Source organism: Zootoca vivipara, chromosome 3 (assembly GCF_963506605.1).
Source record: "Zootoca vivipara chromosome 3, rZooViv1.1, whole genome shotgun sequence".
Lineage (NCBI taxonomy): Eukaryota > Metazoa > Chordata > Lepidosauria > Squamata > Lacertidae > Zootoca > Zootoca vivipara.
The window spans coordinates 34,797,850-34,816,248 of record NC_083278.1 but is presented as its reverse complement, the minus strand read 5'-3'; the positions used below and the strand labels follow the sequence as shown (position 1 = coordinate 34,816,248).

The window sequence follows — 18,399 nt, the reverse complement described above, 5'->3', positions numbered from 1 at the left end:
GTGAATAATGGAGGCAAGCAGAAGCTCCTACAGAAGGCAGTAAAATGGCCAACTTCACATCAGATCCCCAGAGAGAGTTGTTTTGTACTCCTAGGAACTTCCGCATCAGCCAGCTCAGAACAATCTTTTCCCAGAATTCAAGTGGCAAAACGGCTTTTAGTTGTCTCTCTTGGCATTTTCAGACATTTAGTGTGCGAGTACACTGAATGGACATGAAGAGTAGGAACAACAGAAAGCCCCACTCATCATGCCTGTTCAGTTTACTGTCTGGAAAAAAAAAAACCCTATATCTATGCAAAGCCTAAATTCATAATGTTTACTCAAATGGGAACCTTGTAAGCTTTGTTTTTATGGCACCCACAAAAGCCTTCATCAGTACCCCCAGCAGAGGCCCCAGACTCTGATTCATCTAATTTTAAAAAAATCTAATCTGTAGCCCTCGTAGGAAGTTATGAAGCAAAATGTCCAGATACTCTTCTAAGCGATTTATCTGAAATAACCTAGCCTGTCTGATCTCATCTGCCAGTGCTTTTAGCCAATGAGTGAAGTGAGAGTTGAGATTGATTAGCGAGTTTGGACACCAAGCAGTAGGAATCCCTGGGGTCACATCTGAATCAGGAATCATAGTTTGTTTCCTTCCATCAAAACATTACCAGTAAGCCCAAGAATAAAACTTTGGCTATAAATCATGGTTTCTTGGGAGTGGAACAAACCACAAACCCTTGTGCAGACATAACAGTAAGGAATGCAGTTTCATTCCTTCCGAAGCTAGTGGTGGACAGGGGAACACATTCAAGGTGAGCCGTTAACTATGGTTTACTATGACATGCAATCTGAATCTCCACCTGGGTCTCCACCTAAACTCATACAATGGTTTTATAAAATCCCTTTGCAATGGAATGAGAAAGTAATCATGGCTAGCTCGCCCCACTGATTTTCATGGGACTTGATTTAAACTCAGCTATTGTTCTCTGTATTTTAGAATTTATTCCCATGTTCTAGAACAGGAATAAAGAAAATTATGTTCAGTGGTGAAGGTGATAAAAATTGAAAAGAATATGGGAGATACTAAAACTGCTAGATTACATGCCTCAAAGGGAAGGTATTGCTTGATTAAATTAATACTGTGAATCAATTTATATAAAATTTAATCACTTCAAGGAGTTCCCTCTTGCCCCTTAAAAAAAACCACACACCATTCTTCCTGCCAGACTCAAAAGACCCAAGAATATTATTCATACCTTATTAATTAATTACAAGGTATTTCTTTCGTTGCATTTATGTGAAATGTTAATAAGCTGAGGTCATGAAGACTTTTCTGAACCACTGTGGCCAAAATAGCTACTATTAGATATTACATAGCTGTAAGCTAAAATTAAATGACATCTTTATAATGTAATATAACATGTTCAGAGGAATGAAGTACTGGATAAAGTCAGGATGCATTGTAAGTGTTATATATAATGAAAACAAAATATATTATACCAAATCTAACAAACAGATTTTCTACTTTTCATTGTTCTGCTAAGTGTTTAAGAGTGAATATGAAGGGTTGTATTTAAATAAGTTAGAGTAGACCCACTGAAATTCATGGATCGAACTCTGAGTTCAACAAATGTTGACTACAACCTAGTGTTCAAGGGTGTGTCAAAGCTTCCTTATTTGCCCGTATATGTAGATCAGGTCACAGTCGGACAATCACAAACTATTAAACCATCTCAGTCCTTTGACACGTGAGATGTAAATTTTCAGAATCCACTCTATTTTTGTGACTGCATTTTTTGTAAGTTCCTTAAACTGTTTTTTTATGTTGTATTTTAAATTGTTAGGGCCTTAGAATGAAATGTGAATAGTAATTAATAATAATAATGGAGATCTTCATTTTCTCATAGGTAATGTGGCTGGGTTGTGGTGATATTGAAAGAAAATGCAAGGAAGGAAGTAGTCCATGCATTTAGGAACATAAGAGAACAGGAAGATATTAACTGTTAAACTTTTAAGTATTCTCATTTTTTCTTTCTGCTTGCAGTGGTACAGTGGTACCTTGGGTTGCGGACCCAATCCATTCCAGGGTGCCATTTGCACCCCGAAAAGTCTGCAACCCGAGCGGCACTTTGCGCATGCGCAAAAGCGCGACAGAGCTCTTCTGTGCATGCGTGAAGTGCACAGAATGCTTCTGCGCATGTGTGCAGCGCGCAGAATGCTTCTCATGGGGCGAAACCCAGAAGTAAACACTTCTGGGTCCGCCGCGTTCGTAACACGAAAAAACGCAACCCGCAGCAGACGCAACATGAGGTATGACTGTACTTACATCTGTTTTATTCTAAGGGGTGGGGAGTTCATGGTCTTTCAGTTTCAAAGATTTCACTATTAACACACAAGAGCCTACTATACGAAACATCCCAACTATATCATTTAAAGTATTAAAGGGGGGTTGCATTGCTACATTGCAATGAAGTGCATTCGGAATGGAAAGAAATTGAATAATTTTACATCATTATCCTAAAGAAAAATACAATGTCATTTTTGTGTCAACTGCAGAGTCTGCAGGGTTGTTGTTTTCCAAAACATAAATCTCCTCAGGGGCAAAAATAAAAATATTACTGGAGCTTTCCTGTATAACTGTGCAAGGGAGATAAAAATAGCCTAAAAATGACAGCAACACATTCTGATTCTCTTGACAGGTTTACCTTGACAATAGTCCCACTGCATGCAAATAAAATTAAACAAGATTACAAATCCAAGCGCACAGCACTGCACAACCTGCCCTGGGTGCGGGAAGGAAAAACCTGCTCTTGTTCTCCTGTATTGAAAGCATGTGACCAAAGTTGCAGACAATCAGCTGCAACTCTGCTCTTTAAATTATTGGATCAAACAGCAACTATGCTGGTATAAATGCTATGTGCAGAAAGGTCCTTATACACTTCTATCCTGTCCCCGTTTACTCATATTTTGTTCTAAATTAAAAGCCCCAAATGTTGCAATCATGTTTATATTGTTCCAGCCCCCTGGCCATTTTGGTTGCAAAATGGTAGCCATTGTTGTCTACAACAATATGCAGCTTTAGAGCTTTATACAATGTGTACTCTGTATGTCACTTGTTTGCTGAATTTGTATCCGAAAGTGACCACAGAACGTGTCTAGGCCTGAGTGACCAGCTTCCTCATTCTGTTTGCTTTGCGCTGAACATGTTATCTGATGCTTCATTTGACAAGGCCCCAAGGAGTACGGAGCCAGCATTCCAAGTATCTGTTTAGTAAGCAAATCTTAGGTGCTTCTGCTTGTGACTAACTTAACCCTTGGCTTCTGTGTAAACATTTGGTGCCATCTGGATGAGTATTTTATAACTCTGCAAAGGGATAGGCCCACAGGAACGTAGAGACGGACGCTCATTTTCCTGGGGAACTAAAAGCTGCGGATCAAATGTCAAGAGAATAGTTTTCATATACTTTACAAGAGAGATCACTGTACCACCTTCCTTCACCTGTCACTCTTGTGACATGACATGCACAGGCTTAAGCTCTCGATGCCAGAAAGGAGAGGGGAGCTTAGCCAACTGTGTCATTTCGGAGAAAAGTCTCTAACTTCTTTCGCCTTATTCAGCACCTTGACAAAACTATGAAGATAATGCTGTCATCTCTGGTGTTCAATCACTGGATGGGCCTAGTGATACACATTTAGTATCTTAGATGTGAAAGCAATTCCTATGCGGTCCTTAGTAAATTAGGCTGCCATTCCATTTGATTCAATGGGGCTTACATCCAAGTAGACATGTCTAGAGCTGTGCTGTTAAATCCTCTTTAATGTTGGGGAAATAATCTAGCTCATATGATGAGGTTAAAAATTCAAGTTTTAAATTAATGCTTTTAAAATAATATACTATAATGTATAAATAAAAGGTAGAGGTAAAGGACCCCTGACAGTTAAGTCCAGTCGCGAACGACTCTGGGGATGCGGCACTCGTCTCGCTTTACTGGCCGAGGGAGCCGACGATTGTCTGCAGTTTTTCTGGGTCATGTGGCCAGCATGACTAAGCCGCTTTTGGCGAAACCAGAGCAGCGTACGGAAACACTGTTTACCTTCCCACTGGAGCGGTACCTATTTATCTACTTGCACTTTGACTGCTAGGTTGGCAGGAGCTGGGACCGAGCAATGGGAGTTCACCCTGTTGCGGGGATTCAAACCATCTGATTGGCAAGCCCTAGGCTCAGTGGTTTAGAACACAGCGCCACCCGCATCCCAGAATGTATAAATAATGTATTATAAAGGGTCATTATTACTCAGCAACTTGGTAAAGGTAAAGGGACCTCTGACCATTAGGTCCAGTTGTGACCGACTCTGGGGTTGTGGCGCTCATCTCGCATTATTGGCCGAGGGAGCCGGCGTACAGCTTCCAGGTCATGTGGCCAGCATGACAAAGCTGCTTCTGGCGAACCAGAGCAGCACACGGAAACGCAGTTTACCTTCCCGCTGTAGCCATTCCTATTTATCTATTTGCACTTTGAGGTGCTTTCGAACTGCTAGGTTGGCAGGAACTGGGACTGAGCAATGGGAGCTCACCCCGTCGCGGGGATTCAAACCGCCGACCTTCTGATCGGCAAGCCCTAGGCTCTGTTGTTTAACCCACAGCACCACCCGCGTCCCAACTCCTTGGTAGCCCAATTCAAAATACATTTTTTGGGAAATAAATCCAACTGATTTTCCCCCTTAACACCCCCAAATAATTAAGAGGTCTTAATCCACATTTTTCTTAAATATATAGTGGGCTTGACCCAGAAATCCCATGTGATTTATATGCAAGTTATACAAAAACCTTGGTAATATAGTGATGCTGACAGAACGTGAAGAAACACAAGTGTGACTGGGGTGTTAAACTGTAAGTCCTGTATAGGTAACATGCTGCTTCTTAAGCATTAAAAAGGAAGAGTTCTAGGCTAACTCCGTATGAAAGTTTCCCAGCTGTGATTATAATTGAAGGTTGAACTAAGCTCATTCAAATTGGCAACTGCAAGTGCGAGGACAGGGGACAAATTTGATTACATTCACATTTATAGCTTAATTTATCAAACTTGCACATTCTGAAACAAAACGTGGAGCACAGCTATCCTTCAAAAATCCTACTTATCAGAATTTTTTGCAATGCAATGCAGTTCTCTAACCAATGTTCATAAAAAAGGATGTATAAAAGCATGTATAAAATGAATATATTTGTGACAATAACATACAAAAACACATTTACATGGATAAATTGCTTGCCAAAAACGTGTGTTTGTCAAAACCGCAGATAATAATGTGTTAAAATACAGAAACCTGGAGAACTGAATGCAATAATAGAAAAACGAGAAACCGCGAGAACTGAAATTGACAGATCCTTCCATCTCTAATCAACATTGGATCATTATTATGTTTTTCGTGCTGGGTGATCTAAATGTAGTTGTAGTAATCACTGCCCACTAGTATATGGCTAGTATATAGATGACACACAGTTAGCTCTCTCTCTTCATTTCCAACATGTTATCCTACAGGAGCAGTTGGAGTTCTAAAACTGTGTTTCGGGGCAGTTCTGAATTGGATATGGGTGTGGATGAACAAACTGAAGCTCAATTAGAGATGCCATGAGAAATCTAATAGGCCGCATCAGAAATGAGCATCCCTAATTGAGTCCTTGCAAGTAAGTTCAAATTGAGCAGGGAATGCTTGAATGCCCATCTTTGACACCTCTGCTGCCCCCCTTCGCTTACACCATGAGGGCCCAATGACTCACATGTGGTAGCGGGGGTCCAAGATGCTCCAGATTCCTGGCAAAGTGCCTATTCCCCATGGGACTAAGATTACAAATCCCAGCTGCCGTAGGAAGAAAATATGGTGCTATTTGCATCAGTTTCCGCTAGGTAGAAAGTGCTACAATTTATCAACCCTTCCTTTTCTATACATGTCCCCGATAGCCTTACAAACACATTGTATGAAAAGAAAGACGGCTGTCTCCATAGGTACATCGAGTCAGCAATCTTTTCCTTTGTACAGTTCCCCAGGAAGGGGCTGCACATTGCAACATACATCCACTTTGTGGGAGCGTATTCAAAGACATTTTCCCCCCTGTGTGGCTGCAAAGGAGGTATTAGCTGCTTTGAACACCTATAAAATGTTGTTGGAAGGAAGAGGAAGTCTGCAGGTCACCTTGTAATCGGTTAATAGATTATGTGGCTTAATCCACAGATCTATGCCCCATAAATGAGTCTGGGGTGATAAAAAAAAGGTAGGTTCACTCCAAAACACAGAGAGAACCAGAAATTCCTTACTGCTACCTACAATCCTTCAGTTGTCCCACTGAAGCCATTGCCAGATATGCAAGGTGATGAACAAAATGGCAGGATTTGTTAAAAAATGTTTGCCTGGCTTTGTTTCACACATTCAGAAGACAAGCAAAGTATGCTCTGAAAGGGGTGGGAAAACACAGTGTGCACAACTAAATATATTTGCTTTTCCTTATATACCATTTCAGGATGCAAAATACTATAATCGCAGTAGTATGTTGCAAGTCACTGGATCCATATTTTATTTCAGAAAAAGAAGTGAGCAGCTCGTTTAACTATCTTATTAACAATCTACTAACAAGTGCAGTATTAGGCAATCAAAAAAATAAACATCGACATGCATGAGAACAATCTCTTCTTGCCTCTTGTCTAGCATACTTACACTAAGGGCAGCTGGTCCTGGAGGTCCCATATCTCCCTATAAAATTAGGCAAAACCGAAAAATCAGTGACCTTCTCACTCTAAAAAAAAACTTAACGTAATTACTTTTTAAAAAAAAGTATTACATTGATTTTTAAAAACAGGAACACACACAGCTGAAAGATGAGTACAGGATTCCATCTTTGAAAGGAAAGAAACCCAAACCTTAAAGCTTCAGCTGCTCCTTCAACTTACATAGTTCTCCTCCATTTCTTTTAGGTAGGTTAGGATAAAAGATGATCGCTGACCAAGGTCACCCAAGTGAACATCATAGCTGGGTGAGGTTTTGAACTAGATTTGCCTGGTATTAGTTCCAACACTCCATAATCATTACATGACACCAGCTCTTTTGTTTTGCTTATCAAACAGTGTCTGGTCAGAGGTGTCTATACATATATATTGGAAGAACATATACCAAAATGACCGCTCACCAGTCACATCAGTGGGCAGCTTTTGCAACCTGGTGCGGACTCCCCAGCCTCCAGAGCCATGCCATAGCTGCATGGCCATTGCTCCGTCTCCTGGGCTAGCCACCCGAGGCTTCAGGGCTCCCGCCTGGCCCTGATTCAAATCAGTCAATGCCGCGGCGGCAGCCTGGGGGATGGAGCAAAGGCCAGGTAAGGAGGCGCCTGCCAATGCCGGCCATTCAGCCAGCTTGGGGAATCAGTGGAGCAGCGTGAGGAGCTGAGGAGCAGAGAGAGGTTCATTGGAGGATCAGGAGTTAACCAACGGGGAAGAATATGTACCAAAATGTGTTGCTACCACGGCAAAAAAGGGAATGCATGAACAAAAGCAGAATGCCCCAGCGACATCATGATAACATACACATTGTACATTTTATATTGTACGTTGTACAATATACATTGTACATTGTACATGCTGCATTTTAACAGGCATGACTTCCCTCTGGAGAGGAAGGTCCCCCAAAGAACAAAAAAAACCAGGGGGAGATCCATGTAATAATATGTGTGTGTAGAGGGGAAGGGGTCATTTTGTTGGCGTCCATCACTCTTATGGAGGGAGGGAAGATAAATGGATGGCACAAGCTTTTGTGGACCAGACCCCATTTTGTCAGGTGACCAAAGCATTCATTGATATATAGAGAGAAGAAAGGAGGGGCGGGGTGTTTTACAAATGGAGAGCAAAGGACCAAACAATTGACAAAGATGTGCCACATTACTATGCAGAACACAAACGGATACAAGATCCAATCAGCAGAACACAAATGAATACTAGATCCGATCAGGTGTGACCCATTCCCAACTCCTGGGCGCTGGAGGTGAACGGGCTCAGCTATATGAATAGGGCAGATCAATACCTAAAGAGGGATAATTGCAAAATAATTAAACTATTTATAAAATGCTGTAATGTAAAGGTGAGGCAGACGCGCTTGGCTTAGCACACATAATACTTGTCATTGCAACGCATTTGCTTGCTTGCAGGGAAGATGAGTAGAAGCAAGGAGAGAAATGGAGGGGCTGCATTTTCCCGAAGAAATACAAATTGCAGTTTGTGCTCTCCTACAATGTGTGCATTACCAGGGATCCTGCACAGCAAATGAGCAACCATTACAGGTTTATTTGTTTTTCAATAACCTCTCAGTGATACAGAAATAATTGCATCAAAAACCAGAACAGTGTAATTATATGCATATTAAATTTATGAACAGTGATTGCTCTAAAATGATTTTTGACCATTTTCCTCATTAAACAAGCCTTGTCTGGATATTCTGGCAAATCATTAGGATTTAGTCATTTGCGTATCCACACATGAATGAATACCTTTTCTCCCTTTATACCAGCTATTCCAGGATCACCGGGATCACCTTTTAAACCCTATGGATTAAGCAAAAAACAATATAATAAAGAAATGTACCATTACTTCAGCAATACATTAATGCATGTGCCAGCAAAATAAAGCCCTGAGGCTTCTTTAAAATTGCAACCAGAGCAGTGAAGCATCAAAGAAGAGCCAAAGCGCTGTAGCAGGTTGTATGAATTACTTGACATAAATTATGAAATGCATATGGGAATTTTGCAACACTGAAAGACTAACTCATCCCCTTTCACTTTTGGAACTTTTTTCTTTCTTTCAACACACTAGCTTATGGAAACAAAGGGAAGCCAATGCCCTCCCCACTAAATTTTCAGTTATTTAGAGAAGAGAAGACATTTCATGAAATATCCAGAATGTGGGAGAGATTCAAAAGCATGCCTGTTTAACAGGAATAGTCTTCTCATCATACTAAAAGACATCTTGAACCAGAGAATAGACTTTTCACATTTGGGGATCGGATATAGACACAAGGGTTGTAAATGCAATGTGAAATGTGATAAGATGTAGTAGTACTATCACTAAAATTTGTGTTTCCCCTTTCTACATAAATATGTTCAAAGCAGCTCACAACAGAACATCAAAAATGCAGATCAATACATCCTTACAATAGCAATCAAATACAATCTCATTTTGAAACATGGCAATCCAACAAATAGTTCACTCTGATAATATAAACATTATAACGTTTAAAGACGCCGTAAAACACACTTATCTTTAAATTCATCCATTAATAACATTTCTATTCAATTAATGTCAACAATATTATTGTTAGCAGTAGTAGAATTGGTGGTAGAATAATTTATATTATGTAATATACTATAGGTCACAGGAATTTATTTCTGGCTAGTCTGGCAGATTATAGTTTTTAGAAGAATAAAAACATAAATACAATAAATACAATACAATGACTGTATTGTCACTGTAGTATCAGCTTAGGTGGCTTAGATTGGCACAGAAAGAAAAAGTTATACATGTTATTCTATAGGAGAATCATGATTCATGGCCCCAAGTCCTCCTTCCCCCTCCTTCAAGGTTTCCTAATACTATAGCTTGTTTTTTGGTAACAGGAAAGCAAGTGGTACTAAAATGATAAGCAACATCTGTGCTCTGGTGGGAACAGAAACATTAAATCAGTAAGTATTCAAAATACTCGTATTTGTGCAACTTCACTTCCTGCAAAAATTACATTAATTCACCATCTGGAAGAAAGATCATTTATGAGCATTTAAGTATCCACTTTGGATTAAATGGTGGATGTTGTCAATAATTCTGATTTAGCTTTGATGTGGCCTTTATTACGCCTGCCAGCAACAGAAGAGTTAAATCTGAAGTAGTCTTTGATTTATCAAAAAGAGACAGGCCAGGAAAAGGAAAAAGAAAGTGAGAGGAACGTTTCTCTACGGCTTATTAATGCCTGTGCATGAAATGGTATAAATGCAAATCATGATAATCTGATTTCTGTATGAATGTTTAAGGTTTCTGAATTGCTATGGCCTGAAAGTGGAATTGGTTTAGGAGGTAACACTAGAACACGAATGGAATAATATCTTTCACCAAAGAAATCACTTCTGTGACTGTATTTACAGGAGAGATGGAACTGAGAAAAAGACATACAAGGAAACATATGCTATTGCCTAATCATTCCACAAGCTCAATAAATCCATGCACGTACATAGCATGATGCTATTTAGAACTTTGTTGCTTAATTTGCAAAATGAGTGAGGTTGAACCAGGCCAACATTTGTCTGCCCTTATTTGAAAGTAGCTATCTTCTCCCAGGAGTCTTTCCCCAGGATGGGAAAATGGGAAGATAGGAACTGATAGACATAGAAGAGGCCTCATGAATTTGACTCTTAGGAAGGTTGCCATCAGCAATAGTTGTTCACAATAAAGCAGAAGAACCTGTATCAGGTTAGATGGGATATTTTACGTGCCCTACTATGATGGATCATTCTGAGCCCTGTTGGAACGTTCCATCACTGCTGAGTCAGAACTGAGAGCTCATCATTCTCCACCATAGCTGCCAATTCTCCCGTATTCCCCAGGAAACCCCCGTTTTTCCAGCCGTTTCCCGCTGGCAGCCCGGATTTTACAAAACCCCGTAAATCCCCCGGATTCTTACCGGCCCGGGGAGGCTCCTTCTGCACATTCTGGAGTCTCTGGACATGCACAGAAGCGATTTCTGGCGCTGCAGCCATTTTGGAAATGGGCAGAGCATGCGTAGAAGCGACTTCCGGTGCCGCTCTGCCCAGTTCCAAAATGGCTGCAGTGCGACTTCCGGTGCTGTGGCCATTTCGGGAATGGGCAGAGCATGCGTAGAAGCAACTTCCGGTGCCGCTCTGCCCAGTTCCAAAATGGCCGCAGCACAACTTCCGGTGCCGCGCCGCTGCCAATCCCGGATTTTTCAATCTGGGAGTTGGCACCTATGTTCTCCACCACAACCAGGCTGAGGTGGTTAGGGTCCTCTCGGTGCCAAGGTCTAGAACTATACAGGTGTAGAAACAGTCACTTGCAGTTTGACTGATGCTGCACTTAGTCTGAGGTTCTGGAAGTGATAGTGAGGAACATACCCTTTTGTGAAACCTGTGCTTGGTGCGATCACAGCAGAACACAATGCAGCTGACTGTGGGTTCCACTCATGCACATAGCAGGCATGATACCAAGGTCACAGCAACGATAGTAGCTTTAGTAGAATTAGTATACCAGCATTAGGAGCCGACAAGCGTTGTAGCTGAAAGGGCGAAGTGCTACCATTGCCTCTTAGTGATCTATGACTGTTCCCTTGCTGGCAGAGGCCTTTTAAGTTCAAGTTAGCGTGCCTACTGAACATTCTCATTGCTGAAAATAGCATGTATCTGAGTCATTCAAGAACTTTAGCACTCTGGCTACCGTCTAAGATCTAGAACCTTCTCTCATTTGGGCCTAATTTAAGATTATTATGCTACATTTCATATTTGAGCTCAAAGTACACAACGGACATGTAGCGCACTAATTGAGAATGGAGCACACAATTAAAAATAGCACTTCCCCCCTTTAAAATTCCATTCAACACATGGGTATAATCATTTCCTGGCCACTGCTCTCATGTATTTCTAAATAGTCATGTAGTTAACCATGGCTATCTTTACTCATGTGCACCCTTCTCAAATGATGTGCTACGTGTGCCACGGCATTGAACCCAAACACAAAGTGACAGTATGAAGCATCCATAAACATACAACTTTACCTATTTTTTCACCAGCTGTGAGAAGGGTTTAGAAAACTGGTGTTAAAGCTAATTGATTCAATGGCCTTCCTAACAAGAACACACTTTTAAAAAATATACAAAAAGGTTGCATACAAAGTAAAGACAGCTAGAATTTCAAAGGAGGAAGTAATTATGTCAGTTAGCATAGCCTTGTGACCTGCTTTTCAAATTAGATTGTTTTTAACCCTACCTTATGCTGGTTTCCTGGCTATAAGCTGTTTTTAGAGAAGTCACTACACAAGGTGATAGACAGCCTGGAGTGACATCCTGTTAACCCATTACCCTTTTATTGCTCCATAAATGCTTGCTGTTTTTCTTCTTCTGTTCTTTCAAAAGTTTTTCATTATTATACAGGTGTATTAACCAAACAGCACTGATAATTGTGAAAATATAATAATAATAATAATAATAATAATAATAATAATAATAATAATAATAATAATAATTTTATTTATACCCCGCCCTTCCCAGTCAAGACCGGGCTCAGGGCGGCTAACAACAAGAATATCAAAGGAAGCATAAAAGAAACAATTCAATTAAAATGCAGATTAAGTATGTTAAAATTCAATTTTAAAATTAGGAATCTACAAGTGCAACCTCATTTAAATATCACAAAATTCTTCATTTTGTGAAGAAACTGGAGAAAAGACTAACCAATGCAGAAAGGCATTCTAATAAAAATGTGCCTGCTTTAGTACCAAGGGAACTAAAAATACGGTATGATATCAAAAAAGCAAAGTAAACAGCAAAAAAAAACCCACCCCAAACCCCACAACTCTCCATGCACAGGAATATAATCAACTGCTAAGAAAATCAATGATATCAGGGTGTGCACTTGGGTTAAGGGCCTGTGTGGCGCTTTCTTCTATTACTTTTGGGGGGTTTTTTGGGGTGTGTGTGTGGATTTTATTGCACTAGCCAAAGGCCATGGCAACATCCAAAGAAGCAAAAAAGGAAAAGGAAACACACACACACACACAGCAGTCGCTACATATGCAGTAAAACCATGTTCAAAATTACACAGAATGAAAAGTAATTATCAAATAAAATGCGAAAATTAGATCTCAGAGTCCCCTTTGCGATTGACCCACTAGCCCATCCAGTTCTTTCTTCCTAAACTTCCTGGCTGCCAGGGCATAGCAAGCCACTTTGTAAGTCCCAGAGTCATCAGCATCACTCAGCAGCCATTTCACCCCCTCCATCCTGGTTAGATTGTTTCCTTCGTGAAAAGGGGCTTTATGAATTGACTTCTTGGGTCTGTATATAGTGGAGATTGTAGTAGGTAATGGCAAATGTCCTCTTGGACATGGTTGCCCACACTTTGAAAAGTGTGGCCTCGCTCCATAAGGAGGTAACGGGCTCAAGGCCACTATTGAGACACCCTAGTGGGGCTTTTTGAAAACGGCATTTTGATTGCCGCCACTGCCCCCCTCCCAGTCATGAGAACACAGACTCCGGAGCTTTAGACGATATGTCACTGAACCAAGTTATTTATCTGCACATTTAGGGCGTGCTCTTCAACCATACATCCCTCAAAGCAGCTTACAATAAAACAAGTCTAATACTAATATGAAACAATTCGATATAAAACCACAGGGGAAAATATATAAAACAAGGACTTCTCAGGAGCACTTTTCTATTTTCAGCTTGCAAGAAGATAAACTTCCAAAAGCTCAAAAGAGCTTGGAAAGTAGAACAGATAGAGTTCACTGGTCCACATGGGGCCTTAATGGAGTGGGTCTGGTGAGATATAATACAAGTACCACAACAAATAAGCCTCAATTCTAGTGGGAAAAGAGATTCTTACCTACGAGGGCAGCGTGACCCAGAATAATGCATCTCCAGCCTTCCAGCTGTACTCAGTCCAAGGGTTAAATGCAAGCACAGTCTCCTTACTTGGGAGAAGAACTGTGCAACAAACTCTTTTTCGTGCTACACTCTTTTTCAGAACAGAGCATCTTTGCTTATGCCTAGTCATGTATTCAAGAACTCTGCTTATGAGCCATTGAACCAGGCGCCCTGTACCAAGAGTTGATGCTCAGACTGTGTGCTGATTTTTATCAATAAAGTTTGGGGGGTTTTCAAGCTGAGAGTCTGAGTCTTTCATCCAAGGGCGGGAGCCAGGAAAAGTGCAATTGGTGTGTGTGTGTTGTGGGGGGGGGGATACAGAGAAAGAGAGTGACTATCTGTGTGCAAGGGAGTATATCGTTTTTAAAAATGTGTATCAGGGTTTACTTCAGCATCAGTAGTTTTCTCTTCTCATTGCTGTCAAAATAGCCCAGGCACACTTCCTTTCTCCCAGGGTATAAAATAATGTTAGGAATATCAGGGAGTGCTATAAATGGCCCCAGTGGAGAATGCTTTGGCACAATCCTCCAAAGATCTCCTGTTTGTGTTAAATATGAAAATAGTTGTTTTCAGGTGCATACATTAAAAAATGTTCTTTAAAAAGTTAGGAAGGTAACATAGATTGGATGCCAAGCAAACTGGGAATAGCAACATGAACGGCATTCATAATCAATATTTATGCTGTTGGCTGGATTTGAAATTGTAGTTCCTGACTGACGTGCTGTGTGTCTCCAGTGGGCTGAATGGTAAAGTGGAAGGTGCACATGGGGAGTTAACAGGCAGTTTTTATAGTCAGACCTAGTTCCTTATAAGACTAACTAAATAAGACAGCAAGTGCAAACCATCTGATGATGGCAAGGAAGTTAACTATTGGGGATGGACTTTCACTGTTTCAGGCTTATGGCTCCAGAAAGAAACAGTTCTTTCACATTAGATAGATGAAAAATTTGTAGAAGCATGGGCAGGAAAAGAAATACAGTGTCAGCCGGGAGGACTTCATCCGTTTGCAGAAGGGGGTTTGACCAAGCAGAACAGGAGGCAGAAAAGTGATTTTTGCTTATTGTTTTCTCCCCACTGTGGTGCCTCTACCACCTCCCATGCTGTTTTGGAGAGTTTTGCCAAACTTTGGAGCAGATTTGCAGAGAGCAAAGGAGAGGGGGAGGAATAGGCAAAAACCACTCTTCCCCCTTCCATTAACAGAGGCTTCTACTACATCAAAAGTCCCTCTGCAAATGGAAGGCGCCAATGGATAAAACCCACTGAGAGTGTTGGGCGCAGGTAAGTAAGGTAAAGGTAAAGGACCCCTGGATGGTTAAGTCCAGTCAAAGGTGACTATGGGGTGCGGCACTCACCTCGCTTCAGGCCGAGGGAGCCAGTGTTTGTCCACAGACAGCTTTCCGGGTCATGTGGCCAGCATGATTAAACTGCTTCTGGCGCGATGCACTGTGACGAATGCCAGAGCGTACGGAAAAGCCGTTGGGCACGACATAAATTGGAGCCATAACTAACTTTCTGTGCACACCCACCCACTTCTGAGTGTTTGGTCCAGTGCAGCAAACTGCTCATATCCAGTAAGCAGTAGCAGCCAGTATGCTTGGGCAGACCTGTAGTGCCACCAACCCAACACCGCTGTCATCACAGCCCAGCTGGATGTAGCTGGATTGGCTCCATTAGTGTATCCATGCAGCCTCAACCTCACCATCACCCTTGCCCCTAACCAAGCCCTGTGCAGGTAAGTTGCAGCAACACCAGTGTTAGGGTGGCTCTGTTTTGCCACAGTGGCTGCTGCTGATTGGAAAAGTTTACAGGGTGCCAAAAACACAAAGAGTAGCTAAAATATAAATCACTGAGGATAGGTAAAACATCAACTCACGTCTCTTCCAGGTATTCCATCTGCTCCTTGCTCTCCGCTATCTCCTTTTTCACCCTAGGAGAAAAAAAGCAAGCAATTCTTTTAACATTCTTCAAAAAGCGTATCTAAATGGAAAACAATTATGGGAAATTTAAAAGAACAGCGACCATTTTCAGTAACTGCATCAGGAAACTATTGCATTTTTATTTATTTATTTGCACTAAGTACAGTTGAATTCAGACACTTACAGCAAATTGAGAATGTATAGCATCACAACTCAATGGATTCAGCAAGGTTTAGTAATGCTCAATGGATTCAGTAATGTTTAGTAACGGAATTCAGTACCAGGAAGGAAAATGCTGCGATAAAAATTACAGTGAATTTCAAACTGGCTTTCACAGTTAAGAACAGAGAAAATTTTAGATGCAAAAGAACTACCATTGGTACTAATTATTCTTGTTTTTCAATCATTTGTGCACATCCTCCAAGAGAGCCCCATGAATTTTGCACAGTCATCATATTCCATACAAAAAGGAAAACAATTTGGAAGAAGAACCACGTTGTTGTCAAAGGAGAGATTGCTTGTGCCCTAAAGATAATCCAACTTAATGTTACATGCAAACAGATGTAATAAAAGTTGACAGTCCAATAAACAAATCCAATAAGTTTCTAGCCGCCCTGTTAAAAAAAAGAGGCAATGCCAGAATACTTCCAATATATGATATGGGAATAGCTTAATTATACAACCTAGGTCTAATAAATTCCACGAATTCTACCTCAATCTTTATTAATCTGGTTATTCTTCAGTCAAGCAAACTGATAAATCTATGAATAAAATAAATCTACCTAAACTTCCTCAACAAGATGCAGAAAGCCTTAAAAGCCCGGCTGGACTATTATAACTAAAGCAGTAGAAGAGGGAAAATATTACTTGTATCACTCAAAAATAGGATCATTGCTGTATTTAAGCCAGTGGTCAAGGCCAGACATTGCATGTGCTACAAATGTTCTGAGCCAACGTGTATCTAAACCCAGTACTGTCGATTGGTGTGGTTTGAAAAGGCTTATCCGATATCTAAAGGGGACATCAAGTGTATGTTTAAAGATATCTAGTACACAAGATGAGAGGCTAGAGGTATTTGTTGATGCAGACTGCGGGGAGCTGCGTAACTACCAGAAAATCTACAAGTGGAATGGTTGTGATGTTTGCCAATTCCATAATTGGATGGCGTTCAAAGGAACAAGGATTTGTAGCAACCTCATCCTGTGACGCAGAATATGGGAGCCTGTCGCTAGCATGCAATGAAAGCGTGTGGTTTATACAGATACTAAAAGATCTAGATTGTAAAGTAGATTTGCCTATCCAAGTGTATGAAGATAGTGAATCATGCATTGCATTAGCGGGCTCGGAAATAATGAAATCCGCATCAAAACATATTGCCATCCGTTATGCAAATGTTAGAGATTGTGTACAGAATGGGTTAATCAAATTGGAGTATTGTCAATCACAAGATAATATTGCTGATTTGTTTACCAAGCCTTTGCCAGCAACATGTCATAAGGAATTGATGACAAAACTGGGTTTATGTATATAATATATGTATGTTTTGTTTTCTGTTGGAGTTTTTGCATTTAAAGAAACAGAAGGGGTGTCACGGCTAAAAATTGGCCGCTGTTTCTTTAATGCTGGGGGAGCTGAGTCAGCAGTCTGCGGCGACTCATGCAACCTCTCACCTAATTGTATTGTACCTGTATATATGTTAGTGGTGTTTGCTGGGGCTTGGTTGGTTGGTGAAAGCTGGTGGTGTTGATGTCTGTACAGTTAAATCATTTTGCAGTTAAAGACTTTTAAGAATAAAAGCAGAATATACTCTGCAAGAACACTCTTTTCGTGGAGTCTTTTGTGCCTGGCAAAGCAGGTCAGAAGCTTTGCCATATTTTTCCAAAACACTGTCAATATATATATATGGCCCTATAGTTGATTATTCTTGTTTTTCAATGTGGGCATTGACATGTATAAATGAGAAGCCTCTAGCAATTACTGAGATCCGTTTCTACTGAGCCACAAACCTGAGGCTGCAATCTGACTTGCATATAGGTGATCTCTGTATTCCCACTGACACTCCAGCAATTATATGGATTATATATATATACACACACACACACACACACACACACACACACACACACACACACACATATATATATATATATATATATATATATATATATATATATATGGTCACAACATATGGCTAACTTTTAGGTAGGTGTAATTATGGATAGCCATAGAACTTAAAATGTAGATTCACTAGGCTCTGAGAATGAATGCTATTCCTGAAAAATGGAAAGGGGTTATGTTTCTCTAAACTCCCATTTCTACCAAAGTTGAAACTTAGCACTTTAAAAAGGAGTACAACAGGCATCCCCAAACTGCGGCCCTCCAGATGTTTTGGCCTACAACTCCCATGATCCCTAGCTAACAGGACCAGTGGTCAGGGATGGGAATTGTAATCCAAAACATCTGGAGGGCCGAAGTTTGGGGATGCCTGGAGTACAATATCAAATAGTCCCTATCTTATTCATCAGTTTAATTTTGTTATCGTAACAGTCCAGAACTAAGTTGACTCAACTAACCCTGGAATTTTCTATATACCCAGTTTAATGTTTTGCAGGCTGGCAAAGTTATAAAATATTTTATAAGTGTTTATTTTATTTTATTTTATAAGCATCGCTTATGTTCTAATTCTAGAACCTTAAAACTGATGTCCTACAATTGCCGTGGTGTTGCAAACCTTCATTTGCGGCCGTCTGAGCTAGAAAAGAGTTGTAGAACCTAAAGGGTAGTGGCAGCGATATGCCGGGGAAGGGAAGAGAGAGAT

The 18,399-nt window shown here is 40.6% G+C and overlaps 1 protein-coding gene across 1 annotated transcript in view; it reads right to left on the bottom strand.

Moving 5' to 3' along the window:
* COL19A1 (collagen type XIX alpha 1 chain) overlaps positions 1–18,399 on the bottom strand; it is a 181,093-nt gene that overhangs the window by 76,863 nt on the left and 85,831 nt on the right. Inside the window, exons 13-15 of the mRNA XM_035109681.2 lie at positions 15,539–15,592; positions 8,516–8,569; positions 6,697–6,732 (exon numbers count right to left, since the gene is read on the bottom strand). Coding sequence (XP_034965572.2) covers positions 6,697–6,732; positions 8,516–8,569; positions 15,539–15,592 — 144 coding nt within the window. The remainder of the gene's footprint in view (positions 1–6,696; positions 6,733–8,515; positions 8,570–15,538; positions 15,593–18,399) is intronic.